General features: G+C 56.6%; 1 protein-coding gene across 1 annotated transcript in view; it reads left to right on the top strand.

Moving 5' to 3' along the window:
* LOC140411508 (dynein axonemal heavy chain 8-like) overlaps positions 1 to 15,069 on the top strand; it is a 2,059,122-nt gene that overhangs the window by 1,866,369 nt on the left and 177,684 nt on the right. Inside the window, exon 85 of the mRNA XM_072500594.1 lies at positions 3,617 to 3,733. Within this exon, the coding sequence (XP_072356695.1) occupies positions 3,617 to 3,733 (117 nt within the window). The remainder of the gene's footprint in view (positions 1 to 3,616; positions 3,734 to 15,069) is intronic.

The following is a 15,069-nucleotide window of genomic DNA, read 5'->3' as shown; positions in this document are numbered from 1 at the left end:
TCACAACTAAATAGGAGTCTGTGGAGAACTCTCAAGAGCATTTGAAATCCATTGCTGTTCCTAATTCTAACCGTTTGGCTCATGCTGCCTGTTCATTCTGATAGAAATCCTTTCTTTCTCCTGTTGCCTTTCACCAGTGTTGATTTTCTACTCAGAGATCAACATGCGCTGGCTCGTTGAATGTATTCAAGACTGATTGGGACAGATTTCTGATCTCCAAGGGAGTCAAGGGGTGTGGGCAGCAGGCAAGGAATGGTGTTAAGGCCACAATATGATCAATCATGATTTTTTTAATGGTGGACCAGTGAGGCTTGAGCCCGAATGGCCTATTCCTGCAGGTATTTCTGATGTTCATAAGTTCAGTTGCTGCCAGGGATAGTGCAGTGGGTCTAGGATCAGCAGGTCAAACTGCACTTTCTATGAGACCTGATAGAGGTCTACAAAATTATGAGTGGCATAGACAGGGTGGATAGTCAGAGGCTTTTTCCAAGGGTGGAAGTGTCATTAAAAGGGGCCACAGCTTAAAGGTGAGAGGGGGAAGTTTATGGGAGATGTACGGGGTAAGTTTTTCACACAAGAGAGTGGGGGGTGCCTGCAATGCTTTGCCAGAGGATGTGATGGAAACAGGCACATTAGCAACATTTGAGAGACATCTGGATGGGTACATGAATAATGAGGAAATAGAGGGATACGGACCGTAAGGGCAGAAGGCTTTTTTTAGTGAGGGCATCATGATCGGAACAGGTTTGGAGGGCCGAACGGCCTGTTCAAGTGCTGTATTCTCCTTGTTCTTTGTTCTTAACTAAGAGCAATTATGAGGGCATTAAAGGAGAGCTAGTGAAAATGAACTGGTATTCAGGTGAAGGGAGAGGTGAAGAGAGATACAGTGGCAGACATTTCAGGATATACAGAAGAGATATATTCCAAAGAGATAGAAAATTCCAAAGGAAGGACCCACCATCTGTGGTTAACAAAAAAAGTTGAAGTTAATATCAAACATAAAGAAAAAGCATACAATTGCGTAAAGATGGTTGCCAGGACAGATGATTGGACAGAATATAAAAACAGCAAAAAATGACCGAAAGTTTCATAATGAGAGAAAGATATTTGTACAAGAGAAAGTGAGAAATATAGGATGGAATTCTTTCATCACATCCGCAGTGGACTTGGTGACTGGTGGGAGCTGAGATTCCAGTGGGAGATAAAATCCGCGATTCTCCCGAATTCATTCTGAGAGCTGCCGCCAGTGAGAAGTTGATATGTTTTCTGCTGTACTGACAGCGCTGCTGAGGTGGGATCAAACTGCACTTTGAAACTCTTTTGCAGAGAGGCGGGTATAGCACTGGCCTTAAAAGAGGAGGAATCTAAACTCACTGACAGGTCCCACTCATCAGAGATTGGGGCACCCTTTAAAAAGGGTGCCCAATCTCAGAGTAAGACTGTAGCACCGGCCACACTAAATCACTGACAGCCACCCCACCCTGAATCGCTGCCAAGCATCCTCCTCAGCCCCCCTTCAGGCCCCACCCCTCAGTCCCACCTTCAGGCACTCCCCTCAGTCCACCCTGCAGGCCCCCCTCAGTTCCCCCTTAAGGCCCCCTCAGTCCCCCATTAAGGCCCCTCTCAGTCCTCCCCTTTAGCCACCCCTCAATCCACCCCTCAGCCCTCTCTTCAAGCCCCCCCCAGTACCCCCTTCAGGTACCCCTCAGTTTTCCCATTGCCCATTAAACAACAAGAAAAAAAACACACAGCTCTTAATCCAGCTTAATATCAAAGAGTAATACTTGCTTTATAAAACAGATTTGGCTCCTGTCAGAACCTGGTTCAACTGATGTGCCTCAGCTTCTTCCTTGTCCTCAGACAAGACTGCTCTGCTTTAATGAAAAATGAAAATGAAAATGAAAATCGCTTATTGTCACAAGTAGGCTTCAATGAAGTTACTGTGAAAAGCCCCTAGTCGCCACATTCCGGCGCCTGTTCGGGGAGGCTGGTACGGGAATATTATTTTATTATATTAAAAAATATTATTTTTTAACTATCCCACTGAGAGAATTGTGAACTCAGTGTCAACCAGATCAAACTTCAACTGCTCTCCAAAGCTTTCACAAAATGTCTTTCTGAATCCCTTAGCTCCACCCAGCAATGACATCATCTCCCCCAAGCTGAAAAACAAATGAACTCTCCTGGCTGAAAGCGCATTAACTCCCCAGGGGTTTCCCCCAGTCAATGTACAGTGCATTAGCCCAGAGTTAAAAACACATTCCTTTGTCAATTTCACCTTCTGGCTCCTAAAAGCCCTGCAAAACAAAATCCCTTGTTAAAAACATGATCATTGCAGTCAAACACTCTCTAGCCCTAGGCTTTCAACCCCAAATGGTCAAATGTTGATAATCCAATTTTCCTAAAATCTTCCATTCATCACATCCCCGAAAGAGCATTCGTGAACCAGATGGGTTTTTACAACAGTCAATTCATGATCATCATTTGAGTTTTAATTCAGATTCTTTTTATTGAATTCACGTTTACCCATCTGCCATTGTGCGATTCAAACCCAGGTCCCCAGAGCAATACCCTGTGTCTCTGGATTAAGCATCACCTGGTGCTGATGATTTTTAGCTTTTGAGGCTCTAAGCTCTGTCATACCATCCCTAAACCTCTTTGGCTTTCTACCTCGGTGTGCTGTGAGCAGTCGGGTCACCTCGCTATAGGAAGGAGGTGAATGCACTGGAGATGGTGCAAAGGAGATTCACCCGGATGTTGCCTGGAATCGATCACTGAGCTATAAGGAGAGATTAGATAGGTTTGGATTGTTTTCTTAGAGCAGAGAAGGCTGAAGAGGGGGGATATGATTGAGGTGTATAAGATTGAGGGGATTGGTCAGGGTAAGTCGGAAGCAGTTGGTCCCCTTTGTTGAGGGGTCAATCACAATGGGGCATAGTTTTAGGGTGAGGGGCAGGAAATTCCGAGGGGATTTGAGAAAAACAAATTTCTCTCAGAGGGTGGTGAGAATCTGGAATGAACTGCCTGGGAACGAAGTGGAGGCTAAAAACCCCACAACCTTTAAAACGCACCTGGATGAACACTTGAAACACCATCACATTGAAGGACATGGGACAAGTGCCGTTAGGGGCTGGTTTAGCACAGTGGCTTGTAATGCAGAACAATGCCAGCAGCGCGGGTTCAATTCCCGGACCGGCCTCCCCGAACAGGTGCCGGAATGTAGCGACTAGGAGCTTTTCACAGTAACTTCATTGAAGCCTACTTGTGACAATAAGCGATTATTATTATTATATTATTGTTATCATTAAGAGGCAGTAGCGTGGGATTAGGGGTATTTATTCTCGGCGCAGACTCGATGAGCTGAAGGGCCTTTTCTGCGGTGTACGACTCTGTGACCCTCCTCCTTTACGACATTCCTCACAAATCTACCTCTCTGACCTAATATCTACTTAACTGATTCAGTGCCATATTTTGGTTGATAATGCTCCTGTTAATCACCTTGTTATATTAATTGTGCTACATGTAGTTTGTTGCTGTTGATGATGTTCATTCAAATCATTCGAAGGAATTTAAAATCTGGATTAAATGCAACAATTTATTTCTTATTAAATGTTAGGAACGGCGGAAGTTTGGTCCACTGGGATGGTGTATTCCATATGAATTTAACTCTTCAGATTTCACAGCCAGTGTCCAGTTCATACAGAACCACCTGGATGATTGTGACAAAAAGAAGGTGTGTTGCAATATTCTTAGAAGTAATAATATTAATTAAGAAAAAGAAATATGTATCTATCGTGAATAGGTCAGTGTGTATTGCAGAAGACGGACAGCAAGTGGCTATAAGTACAGGGAAATAAGCACAGGAAGAATGAGAAGTCGATTATATAAAATGGAGTGATTTCAATGTCGTCAGGAGCAGAAAGAGAAATAGAGAGAGAGAGAGAGTAAAGAGAATGAAAGGGAAATTAAAACAAGATGAAGAATTCAAAACCTGTAAGAATGAAACTTTGCATTTGAAATAGTTACTTTTACACTGGCAGTTAGACTGATTGCAATAATTTCCAATTATCAGGACTTTAACCGGGTACTTAAGCTCGAATCGCTAGCCCCGAATATGAACAACAAACAGAGTTCATATTTAAAGACAGTCTCAATGCGTGTCAATGCAGCGGCAAGCAGCAAGATGCCATTTTTCCACAGAGTTACCAGAGAAGCTTGTCTGCGGCAGCCCCTCAGGATCGAGGATAAGGAGCTTCCATTCCATTTCAATGAGTTTGGAAATGGTTGATCAGTCCAAGCATCACCTTCCCTGCAGGTCAGCTAAGTGGTGCTTGGAGGTTTGAGCTCTCCCTCCGATGTCTCGACTCCATCTCTGCACATTACTGATGAAATCTGTTGTGCGTTTGAGGCCTTCCTGGATGAACATTCTCAACTTTGGTTGGCCACAAGTAAGGGACTCCCATTATAGAATTCCTACTGTGCAGAAGAAGGCCATTCAGCCCATCGAGTCTGCACTGACCCTCGATTAGAGCAGCCTACCAAGGCCCCCACCCCCACCCTATCCCCGTAACCCAGTAAACCCACATTAACCCCACCTAATCGTTTGGGCACTAAGGGACAAATCCACATATCCTGCACATCTTTGGACTCAGTTGGTGAGGATGTTTAAACAATTTCAGGGAAGCTTTGTGGACATGTCTGCAGCATTTCTGCTGTGCCCCTGAGAAGTGAGAATAAACGGACAGATCACAGTTGCCAATGGCCTTGGGGTCCAGGCCGGCTGGGGGAGCAGGGTTCATGAAGTGGGGGGAAGGGAGTGATGAGACTGAAGGTTTCCAGCTGAAGGGACAGGCTGGATGTGACCCCGAGAGAGCAGGCAGGACAGTAATGATCAGGGTGGGGCGGGGAGGGGGGGGGGGGTGCTGCGGGGTGGTGATGGTAGGCACCGCTGTGCATTCGCTCAGAGATAAATCAGTGGCTGCCCTTAAGGCAAATTAAGAAGTTTTACAACACCAGGTTAAAGTCCAACAGGTTTGTTTCGATGTCACTAGCTTTCGGAGCGCTGCTCCTTCCTCAGGTGAATGAAGAGGTATGTTCCAGAAACATATATATAGACAGATTCAAAGATGCCAGACAATGCTTGGAATGTGAGCATTAGCAGGTGATTAAATCTTTACAGATCCAGAGATGGGGTAACCCCAGGTTAAAGAGGTGTGAATTGTCTCAAGCCAGGACAGTTGGTAGGATTTCGCAGGCCAGATGGTGGGGGATGAATGTAATGCAACATGAATCCCAGGTCCCGGTTGAGGCCGCACTCATGTGTGCGGAACTTGGCTATAAGCTTCTGCTCGGCGATTCTGCGTTGCCGCGCGTCCTGAAGGCCGCCTTGGAGAACGCTTACCCGGAGATCAGAGGCTGAATGCCCTTGACTGCTGAAGTGTTCCCCGACTGGAAGGGAACATTCCTGCCTGGTGATTGTCGCACGATGTCCGTTCATTCGTTGTCGCAGCGTCTGCATGGTCTCGCCAATGTACCACACTTCGGGACATCCTTTCCTGCAGCATATGAGGTAGACAACGTTGGCCGAGTCGCACGAGTATGTACCGTGTACCTGGTGGGTGGTGTTCTCACGTGTAATAGTGGTATCCATGTCGATGATCAGGCACGTCTTGCAGAGATTGCCATGGCAGGGTTGTGTGGTGTCGTGGTCACTGTTCTGAAGGCTGAGTAGTTTGCTGCAAACAACGGTTTGTTTGAGGTTGCGCGGCTGTTTGAAGGCAAGTAGTGGGGGGGTGGGGATGACCTTGGCAAGATGTTCACCTTCATCGATGACGTGTTGAAGGCTGTGAAGAAGATGTCGTAGTTTCTCCGCTCCGGGAAAGTACTGGACGATGAAGGGTATTCTGTCGGTTGTGTCCTATGTTTGTCTTCTGAGGAGGTCGGTGCGGTTTTTTGCTGTGGCGCGTTGGAACTGTCGATCGATGAGTCGAGCGCCATATCCCATTCGTACGAGGGCATCTTTCAACATCTGTAGATGTCTGTTACGCTCCTTCTCGTCTGAGCAGATCCTGTGTATACGGAGAGCTTGTCCATAGGGGATGGCTTCTTTAATGTGTTTAGGGTGGAAGCTGGAGAAGTGGAGAATCGTGAGGTTATCCGTGGGTCTGCGGTAAAGCGAAGTGCTGAGGTGACCGTCCTTTATGGAGACGAGTGTGTCAAGAATGCAACTGATTTTGGAGAGTAGTCCATGATGAGTCTGATGGTCGGATGGAACTTATTGATGTCATCGTGTAGTCGTTTCAGTGGCAATTTAAGGCAAATGTTAAGCAATTAGAAAACAGGATGACAAAGCCTGAGTATTAGCTGTGCTTATTCGTGCAGTCTTTCCCTCCCTCAGGGAATAGGTGTGTCCTCTAACATTCCTGAGAGACGAGTCTTCCTCCCCAACTAATTGGCCATCATCATTTGACCCTCACCAATGTCAGCTGCTCACTGTCTCACAGTTAAAGTGAGGGGTTGAAATCTTAAATGTCAACAGGTGATGGTTGGGTGCAGGGCATCGGGAGGGATAGCGTGGAGCCTCGCAGCTGTGACCACCTAGGGGTTCCAACTGCCCTCAAGGTTCACATAAGCGTTCATTCCCCCCAACACAATGAACCCCATTGCTGTTGATATTAAGGGAGGGAGCAACCATACACGAGCCCAGGTAACTCTGAAGGCGTGAGGGCATTAACTGTGGCCGGTCAATTGATGAAGTGTGATGGCCAGCAAAGAATTGAGGTTGCGCTGGCCTCCAGAGACGGTGCAGGATAGTTAGCCTCACGGACCAAGAGGACAAGGGGTGTTGGGAGATATTGAGGTTAATGAGGTGGATCACCTATCTGACTGTCTTTCTCCCAGCCCTCCCAGTTTACCGATTTGTTTCAGGATGGAGCCAATGGGGTTGGTTATTATTTTCATCTCAGCGCTGGTGGCAAACAGACACCACCGACTCAGAGTTGCCCAACCCAGGAGGAGCCTGATCCAGGTGAACAGGGAGCTGCTGGGCAGGCTCAAGGGGTGGCCACCAACCTTTCCGAAGAGAAGGCTTGCCAGCATTGAAGAAGGAGACCTTGGGTTTATAGGCCCCGCATGTCCTTCCTGGAGCTGTCAAACAACATGTGCTGCAGGGAATTCTGATTCAACAAGGAGACAGTTCTCCACCTCTGCCATGTCGTAGCACACCTCGAGCCATGTGGAGGAGGAGGTGACCCATTCCCTGTTGCCATGGTGGTCATGGCAGCCTTGACCATTTTCACCATAGTCCAGGGTTTGACCGGTGACCTATGTGGGATCTCGCAATCATCAGCCCACCACTGTGTCCGAGAGATCATGAATGCTGTGTATGCCCCAGCCTCAGTCTCTCAGTCCATCACCTTTGCTCTCGACCAGGCCCATCAAGATGACAGGGCAGCACGATTTTAGAACCATAGAATTATAGAATTTGCAGTGCAGGAGGAGGCCACTTGGCCCATCGAGACTGCACCAGCCCTTGGAAAGAGCACCCTCCTTAAGCCCATGCCTCCACCCTATCCCCGTAACCCAGTAACCCCACCTAACCTTTTGGACACTAAGGGGCAATTTAGCATGGCCAATCCACCTAAACTGCACATCTTTGGACTGTGGGAGGAAACCGGAGCTCCCGGAGGAAACCCACGCAGACACAGGGAGAAAGTGCAAACTCCACACTGACAGTCATCCGAGGCTGGAATTGAACGTGGGACCCTTGAGCTGTGAGGCATCAGTGCTAATCACTGTGCCACCCATTTTCTTCATTTGCTGGACTGCCACAGGTCCAGGGGGCCAGTAATGGGACACATGTGGCCGTGCAAGCATCGTCGCATCAGGGGGTGCCCTTTGTCAATCGCAAGGGGTTCCATTCCCTGAATGTCCAACTAGTCTGAGACCACAAGAGAAAATGCTGGGAAATCTTAGCAGGTCTGGTAGCATCTGTAGGGAGAGAAAAGAGATAGCGTTTTGAGTCCAAATGACCCTCTGTCAAAGCTTTGACATGAAGACACTCAACATCTCTCTCCAGCAGCACCCTCTTATTCTCTATCTCAAAGCTGTCCCTGTCCCCAGTTTCATTTCATCCTTCGCATCATTCGATGCCTTCACAGGAATCTTTTCCTGTTTCTTGCAGATGTTACGGAACGCAAGCTTCAACAACTTATCAACACCACTGCCCATCCTAGGCCCTCCACCAGTCCCAATCCCTCGTACCCCATTTATTCTACCACCAGCCCTTGCCACGTGTTCACCATACACTCCGACCTTCCCCTCTCTGAGGCTGAGCGAGCTGTTCTCAGCAAAGTACCCAGCTTCGTACCCTGACGTGCCCACCTCAATAAATTCCAGGTTTGACATGATGTTGAACTCTTCTTTCGTCGCCTTCGTCTCCGAGTCCCCTTCTTTGGGTCAGAGTCCTCCCCCCGTTCCACTGATCGTTTCATGTGCCTCCAACATTCTGCCTCCAATTGGACACCCCCGGCAGGACAATTACCCGCCCTCGATCTTTTCATTGAGAACTGTCAACGGGACATTGGGCATCTTAATTTTTCTGCTCCCCTCACCCATTCCAACCTCTCTCCTTCCGAACTTTCTGCTTTTCACTCCGTCAGGTCCATCAACCTGCCGACAAAGTGGGTGCTTTTGTCGTCAGGCGAACTGATCTCTATCTCGCAGAGGCCGAGGGCTAACTCTCAGATATTTCCTCCTACCTCCCCTGGACCATGATCAGACCACTGAACATCAAGCCATTATCTCCAACACTCTTAGCGACCTCATTTCCTCCGGATGCCTTCCCCCTTCAGCTTCCAACCTCAAGTCTCCCAACCCCGGACAGCCCGCTTTTACCTCATTCCCAAAATCCACAAAAAGGACTGTCCCGGCAGGCCCATTGTGTCAGCATTCTCTTGCCCCACCAAACACCAAATCTATTTCCTCTTATCTTGACTCCATCCTCACTCCTTTGGTCCATTCCTTCCCCACCTACATCCGGGATTAATAGGATCATAGAATCATAGAATGTGCAGTGCAGAAGGAGCCATTCGACCCATTGAGTCTGCACTGAGCCTTGGAAAGAGCAGCGTACCCCGCCCACACCTCCACCCTATCTCCGTAACCCAGCAACCCACCCAACATTTGTTTGGACACTAAGGACAATTTAGCGTGGCCAATCCACCTGACCTGCATCTTTGGACTGTGGGAGGAAACCGGACCCAGAGGAAACCCACGCAGGCACAGTGAGAACGTGCAGACTCCGCATAGACAGTGACCCAAGCCAGGAATCGAACCTGGGACTCTGGAGCTGTGAAGCAACAGCGCTAACCACTGTGCTACCATGCTGCCTCAGATTCCTCTGATGTCCTGCTCCATATTGACAGCTTCCTATTCACCATGGATGTGCAATCTCTGCACCAGGGTGGCCTGAGAGCTCTTTGCTTCTTTCTCCAAAAGAGGCTCTGACAATTCCCATCCACCACCACTCTCCTCCCCCTGGCTGAACTCGTTCTATCTCTCAATAACTTCTCATTTAACTCATCCCACTTTCGAGCTTTGACAAAGGGTTATCTGGACTCGAAACGTCAGCTATTTTCTCTCCCGACAGAGGCTGGCAGACCTGCTGAGATTTTCCGGCATTTTCTCTTTGGTTTCAGATTCCAGCATCCGCAGTAATCTGCTTTTGTTTATTTAGTCTGAGACCACCACATGATCGTTATGAATGTCTCTGCATTCACGGCGCCAAGGTCCCAGGTCTGATCCCGGCCCTGGGTCACTGTCCGTGTGGAGTTTGCACATTCTCCCCGTGTTTGCGTGGGTTTCGCCCCCACAACCCAAAGATGTGCAGGGTAGGTGGATTGGCCACGCTAAATTGTCCCTTAATTTCTGCGGTGGGACGAGACTCACTCTGTTGGCGGGGGCGCGGTGGGACGAGACTCCCGCTGCTTGCGGGGGTGCGGTGGGACGGAGACTCACTCTGCTGGAGGGGTGCGGTGGGACGAGACTCACTCTGCTGGAGGGGTGCGGTGGGACGAGACTCACTCTGCTGGCGGGGGTGCGGTGGGACGAGACTCACTCTGCTAGAGGGGTGCGGTGGGGCGAGACTCACACTGCTGGCGGGGTTGCGGTGGGACGAGACTCACTCTGCTGGCGGGGTTGCGGTGGGGCGAGACTCACACTGCTGGAGGGGTGCGGTGGGACGAGACTCACTCTGCTGGACGGGGGTGCGGTGGGACGAGACTCACTCTGCTGGAGGGTGCGGTGGGGCGAGACTCACGCTGCTGGAGGGGTGCGGTGGGACGAGACTCACGCTGCTGGAGGGGTGCGGTGGGACGAGACTCACTCTGCTGGAGGGGTGCGGTGGGGCGAGACTCACTCTGCTGGCGGGGGTGCGGTGGGACGAGACTCACTCTGCTGGAGGGTGCGGTGGGACGAGACTCACTCTGCTGGAGGGGCGCGGTGGGACGAGACTCACTCTGCTGGAGGGGTGCGGTGGGGCGAGACTCACGCTGCTGGAGGGGTGCGGTGGGGCGAGACTCACGCTGCTGGAGGGGTGCGGTGGAACGAGATTCACTCTGTTGGAGGGGTGCGGTGGGGCGAGACTCACTCTGCTGGAGGGGTGCGGTGGGACGAGACTCACTCTGCTGGCGGGGGTGCGGTGGGACGAGACTCACTCTGCTGGAGGGTGCGGTGGGACGAGACTCACTCTGCTGGAGGGGCGCGGTGGGACGAGACTCACTCTGCTGGAGGGGTGCGGTGGGGCGAGACTCACGCTGCTGGAGGGGTGCGGTGGGGCGAGACTCACGCTGCTGGAGGGGTGCGGTGGAACGAGATTCACTCTGTTGGAGGGGTGCGGTGGGGCGAGACTCACGCTGCTGGAGGGGTGCGGTGGGACGAGACTCACGCTGCTGGAGCGGTGCGGTGGGACGAGACTCACTCTGCTGGCGGGGGTGCGGCGGGACGAGACTCACTCTGCTGGCGGGGGTGCGGTGGGACGAGACTCACTCTGCTGGAGGGGTGCGGTGGGGCGAGACTCACTCTGCTGGAGGGGTGCGGTGGGGCGAGACTCACGCTGCTGGAGGGGTGTGGTGGGGCGAGACTCACGCTGCTGGCGGGGGTGCGGTGGGGCGAGACTCACGCTGCTGGCGGGGGTGCGGAGGGGCGAGACTCACTCTGCTGGAGGGGTGCGGTGGGACGAGACTCACTCTGCTGGAGGGGTGCGGTGGGGCGAGACTCACTCTGCTGGAGGGGTGCGGTGGGACGAGACTCACTCTGCTGGAGGGGTGCGGTGGGACGAGACTCACTCTGCTGGAGGGGTGCGGTGGGGCGAGACTCACTCTGCTGGAGGGTGCGGTGGGACGAGACTCACTCTGCTGGAGGGGTGCGGTTGGACGAGACTCACTCTGCTAGCGGGGGTGCGGTGGGACGAGACTCACGCTGCTGGCGGGGACGCGGCGGGACGGAGACTCCCGCTGCTGGCGGGGGTGCGGTGGGACGAGACTCACGCTGCCGGCCGTGATGCGGCGGGATGAAACTCCTGCTGACGGCGGGGCCGCTGAGGGACGGAGAATCCCGCCTGTGGCGGGGGTGCGGTGGGACGAGACTCCCGCTTCTGGCCGGGGTGCGGCGGGTTGAGACTCACGCTGCCGACGGGGGCGCGGCGGGACGTAGACTCCCGCTGCTGGCGGGACCGCGGCGGGTTGAGACTCACGCTGCTGACGGGGGCGCGGCGGGACGAGACTCACTCTGCTGGCGGGGGTGCGGTGGGACGAGACTCACTCTGCTGGCGGGGGTGCGGTGGGACGAGACTCACTCTGCTGGTGGGGACGCGGTGGGACGAGACTCACTCTGCTGGCGGGGACGCGGTGGGACGAGACTCACGCTGCTGGCGGGGGCGCGGTGGGACGAGACTCCCGCTGCTGGCGGGGGCGCGGTTGGACGAGACTCCCGCTGCTGGTGGGTGTGCGGTGGGACGAGACTCCCGCTGCCGACGGGGGTGTGGCGGGACGGAGACTCCCGCTGCTGGCGGGGGTGCGGTGGGACGAGACTCCCGCTGCTGGAGGTGGCGCGGTGGTACGAGACTCCCGCTGCTGGAGGGGGTGCGGTGGGACGAGACTCACGCTGCTGGCAGGGGCGCGGTGGGACGAGACTCCCGCTGCCGACGGGGGTGCGGTGGGACGGAGACTCCCGCTGCGGGCGGGGGTGCGGTGGGACGGAGACTCACGCTGCTGGCGGGGGCGCGGTGGGACGAGACTCCCGCTGCTGGCGGGGGCGCGGTGGGACGAGACTCCCGCTGCTGGAGGGGGTGCGGTGGGACGAGACTCCCGCTGCTGGCGGGGGGCGCGGTGGGACGAGACGCCCACTGCTGGAAGTGGCGCGGTGGGACGAGACTCCCGCTGCTGGAGGGGGTGCGGCGGGACGGAGACTCCCGCTGCTGGCGGGGGCGCGGTGGGACGAGACTCCCGCTGCTGGCGGGGGCGCGGTGCGACGAGACTCCCGCTGCTGGTGGGAGTGCGGTGGGACGGAGACTCCCGTTGCTGGCGGGGGTGCAGTGGGACGAGACTCCCGCTGCTGGCGGGGGCGCGGTGGGACGAGACTCCCGCTGCTGGCGGGGGCGCGGTGGGACGAGACTCCCGCTGCTGGCGAGGGCGCAGTGGGACGAGACTCCCGCTGCTAGCGGGGGTGCGGTGGGACGGAGACTCCCGCTTCTTGCGGGGGTGCGGTGGGACGGAGACTCCCGCTGCTGGCGGGGGTGCGGTGGGACGGAGACTCCCGCTGCTGGCGGGGGTGCGGTGGGACGAGACTCCCGCTGCTGGAGGGGGTGCGGCGGGACGGAGACTCCCGCTGCTGGCGGTGGCGCGGTGGGACGGAGACTCCCGCTGCTGGCGGGGGTGCGGCGGGACGGAGACTCCCGCTGCTGGCGGGGGTGCGGTGGGACGGAGACTCCCGCTGCTGGCGGGGGTGCGGTGGGACGGAGACTCCCGCTGCTGGCGGGGGTGCGGTGGGACGAGACTCCCGCTGCTGGCGGTGGCGCGGTGGGACGAGACTCCCGCTGCTAGCGGGGGCGCGGTGGGACGAGACTCCCGCTGCTGGCGGGTGCGCGGTGGGACGGGACTCCCGCTGCTGGCGGGGGCGCGGTGGGACGAGACTCCCACTGCTAGCGGGGGCGCGGTGGGACGAGACTCCCGCTGCTGGCGGGGGTGCGGTGGGACGAGACTCCCGCTGCTGGCGGGGGCGCGGTGGGACGAGACTCCCGCTGCTGGAGGTGGCGCGGTGGGTCGAGACTCCCGCTGCTGGTGGGGGCGCGGTGGGACGAGACTCCCGCTGCTGGCGGGGTTGCGGTGGGACGAGACTCACGCTGCTGGCGGGGGTGCGGTGGGACAGAGACTCCCGCTGCTGGCGGGGGCGCGGTGGGACGAGACTCCCGCTGCTGGCGGGGGCGCGGTGGGACGAGACTCCCGCTGCTGGCGAGGGCGCGGTGGGACGAGACTCCCGCTGCTGGCGGGGGTGCGGTGGGACGGAGACTCCGGCTGCTGGCGGGGTTGCGGTGGGACGAGACTCACGCTGCTGGCGGGGGTGCGGTGGGACGGAGACTCCCGCTGCTGGCGGGGGTGCGGTGGGACGGAGACTCCCGCTGCTGGAGGGGGCGCAGTGGGACGAGACTCACTCTGCTGGCGGGGTTGCGGTGGGACGAGACTCACGCTGCTGGCAGGGGTGCGGTGGGACGGAGACTCACGCTGCTGGCGGGGGTGCGGTGTGACGGAGACTCCCGCTGCTGGCGGGGGTGCGGTGGGACGAGACTCACGCTGCCGGCCGTGATGCGGCGGGTTGAGACTCACGCTGCCGACGGGGGCGCGGCGGGACGGAGACTCCCGCTGCTGGCGGGACCGCGGCGGGTTGAGACTCACGCTGCCGACGGGGGCGCGGCGGGACGAGACTCACTCTGCTGGCGGGGGTGCGGTGGGACGAGACTCACTCTACTGGCGGGGGTGCGTTGGGACGAGACTCACTCTGCTGGCGGGGACGCGGTGGGACGAGACTCACTCTGCTGGCGGGGACGCGGTGGGACGAGACTCACGCTGCTGGCGGGCGTGCGGCGGGACGGAAACTCCCGCTGCTGGCGGGGGTGCGGTGGGACGAGACTCACGCTGCTGGCGGGCGTGCGGCTGGACGAGACTCACGCTGCCGACGGGGGTGTGGCGGGACGGAGACTCCCGCTGCTGGTGGTGGCGCGGTGGGACGAGACTCACTCTGCTGGCGGGGGCGCGGTGGGACGAGACTCCCGCTGCTGGCGGGGGCGCGGTGGGACGAGACTCACTCTGCTGGAGGTGGCGCGGTGGGACGAGACTCACGCTGCTGGCGGGGGTGCGGTGGGACGAGACTCCCTCTGCTGGAGGTGGCGCGGTGGGACGAGACTCACGCTGCTGGCGGGGGTGCGGTGGGACGAGACTCACGCTGCTGACGGGGACGCGGTGGGACGAGACTCACTCTGCTGGCGGGGGTGCGGTGGGACGAGACTCACTCTGCTGGCGGGGGTGCGGTGGGACGAGACTCACTCTGCTGGCGGGGGTGCGGCGGGACGGAGACTCCCGCTGCTGGCGGGGGTGCGGTGGGACGAGACTCACTCTGCTGGCGGGGGTGCGGTGGGACGAGACTCACTCTGCTGGCGGGGGTGCGGTGGGACGAGACTCACTCTGCTGGCGGGGGTGCGGTGGGACGAGACTCACGCTGCTGGCGGGGGTGCGGTGGACGAGACTCACGCTGCTGGCGGGTATGCGGTGGGACGAGACTCACTCTGCTGGCGGGGACGCGGTGGGACGAGACTCACTCTGCTGGAGGAGTGCGGTGGGACGAGACTCACTCTGCTGGCGGGGACGCGGCGGGACGAAGACTCCCGCTGCTGGCGGGGGTGCGGTGGGACGAGACTCACGCTGCTGGCGGGGACGCGGCGGGACGGAGACTCCCGCTGCTGGCGGGGGTGCGGTGGGACGGAGACTCACGCTGCTAGCGGGGGTGCGGTGGGACGAG

This window comes from Scyliorhinus torazame, chromosome 4 (assembly GCF_047496885.1).
Source record: "Scyliorhinus torazame isolate Kashiwa2021f chromosome 4, sScyTor2.1, whole genome shotgun sequence".
In the NCBI taxonomy this organism is placed as follows: Eukaryota; Metazoa; Chordata; class Chondrichthyes; order Carcharhiniformes; family Scyliorhinidae; genus Scyliorhinus; species Scyliorhinus torazame.
The sequence above is the reverse complement of the archived record's forward strand: the minus strand, read 5'-3'. Positions and strand labels throughout refer to the sequence as shown.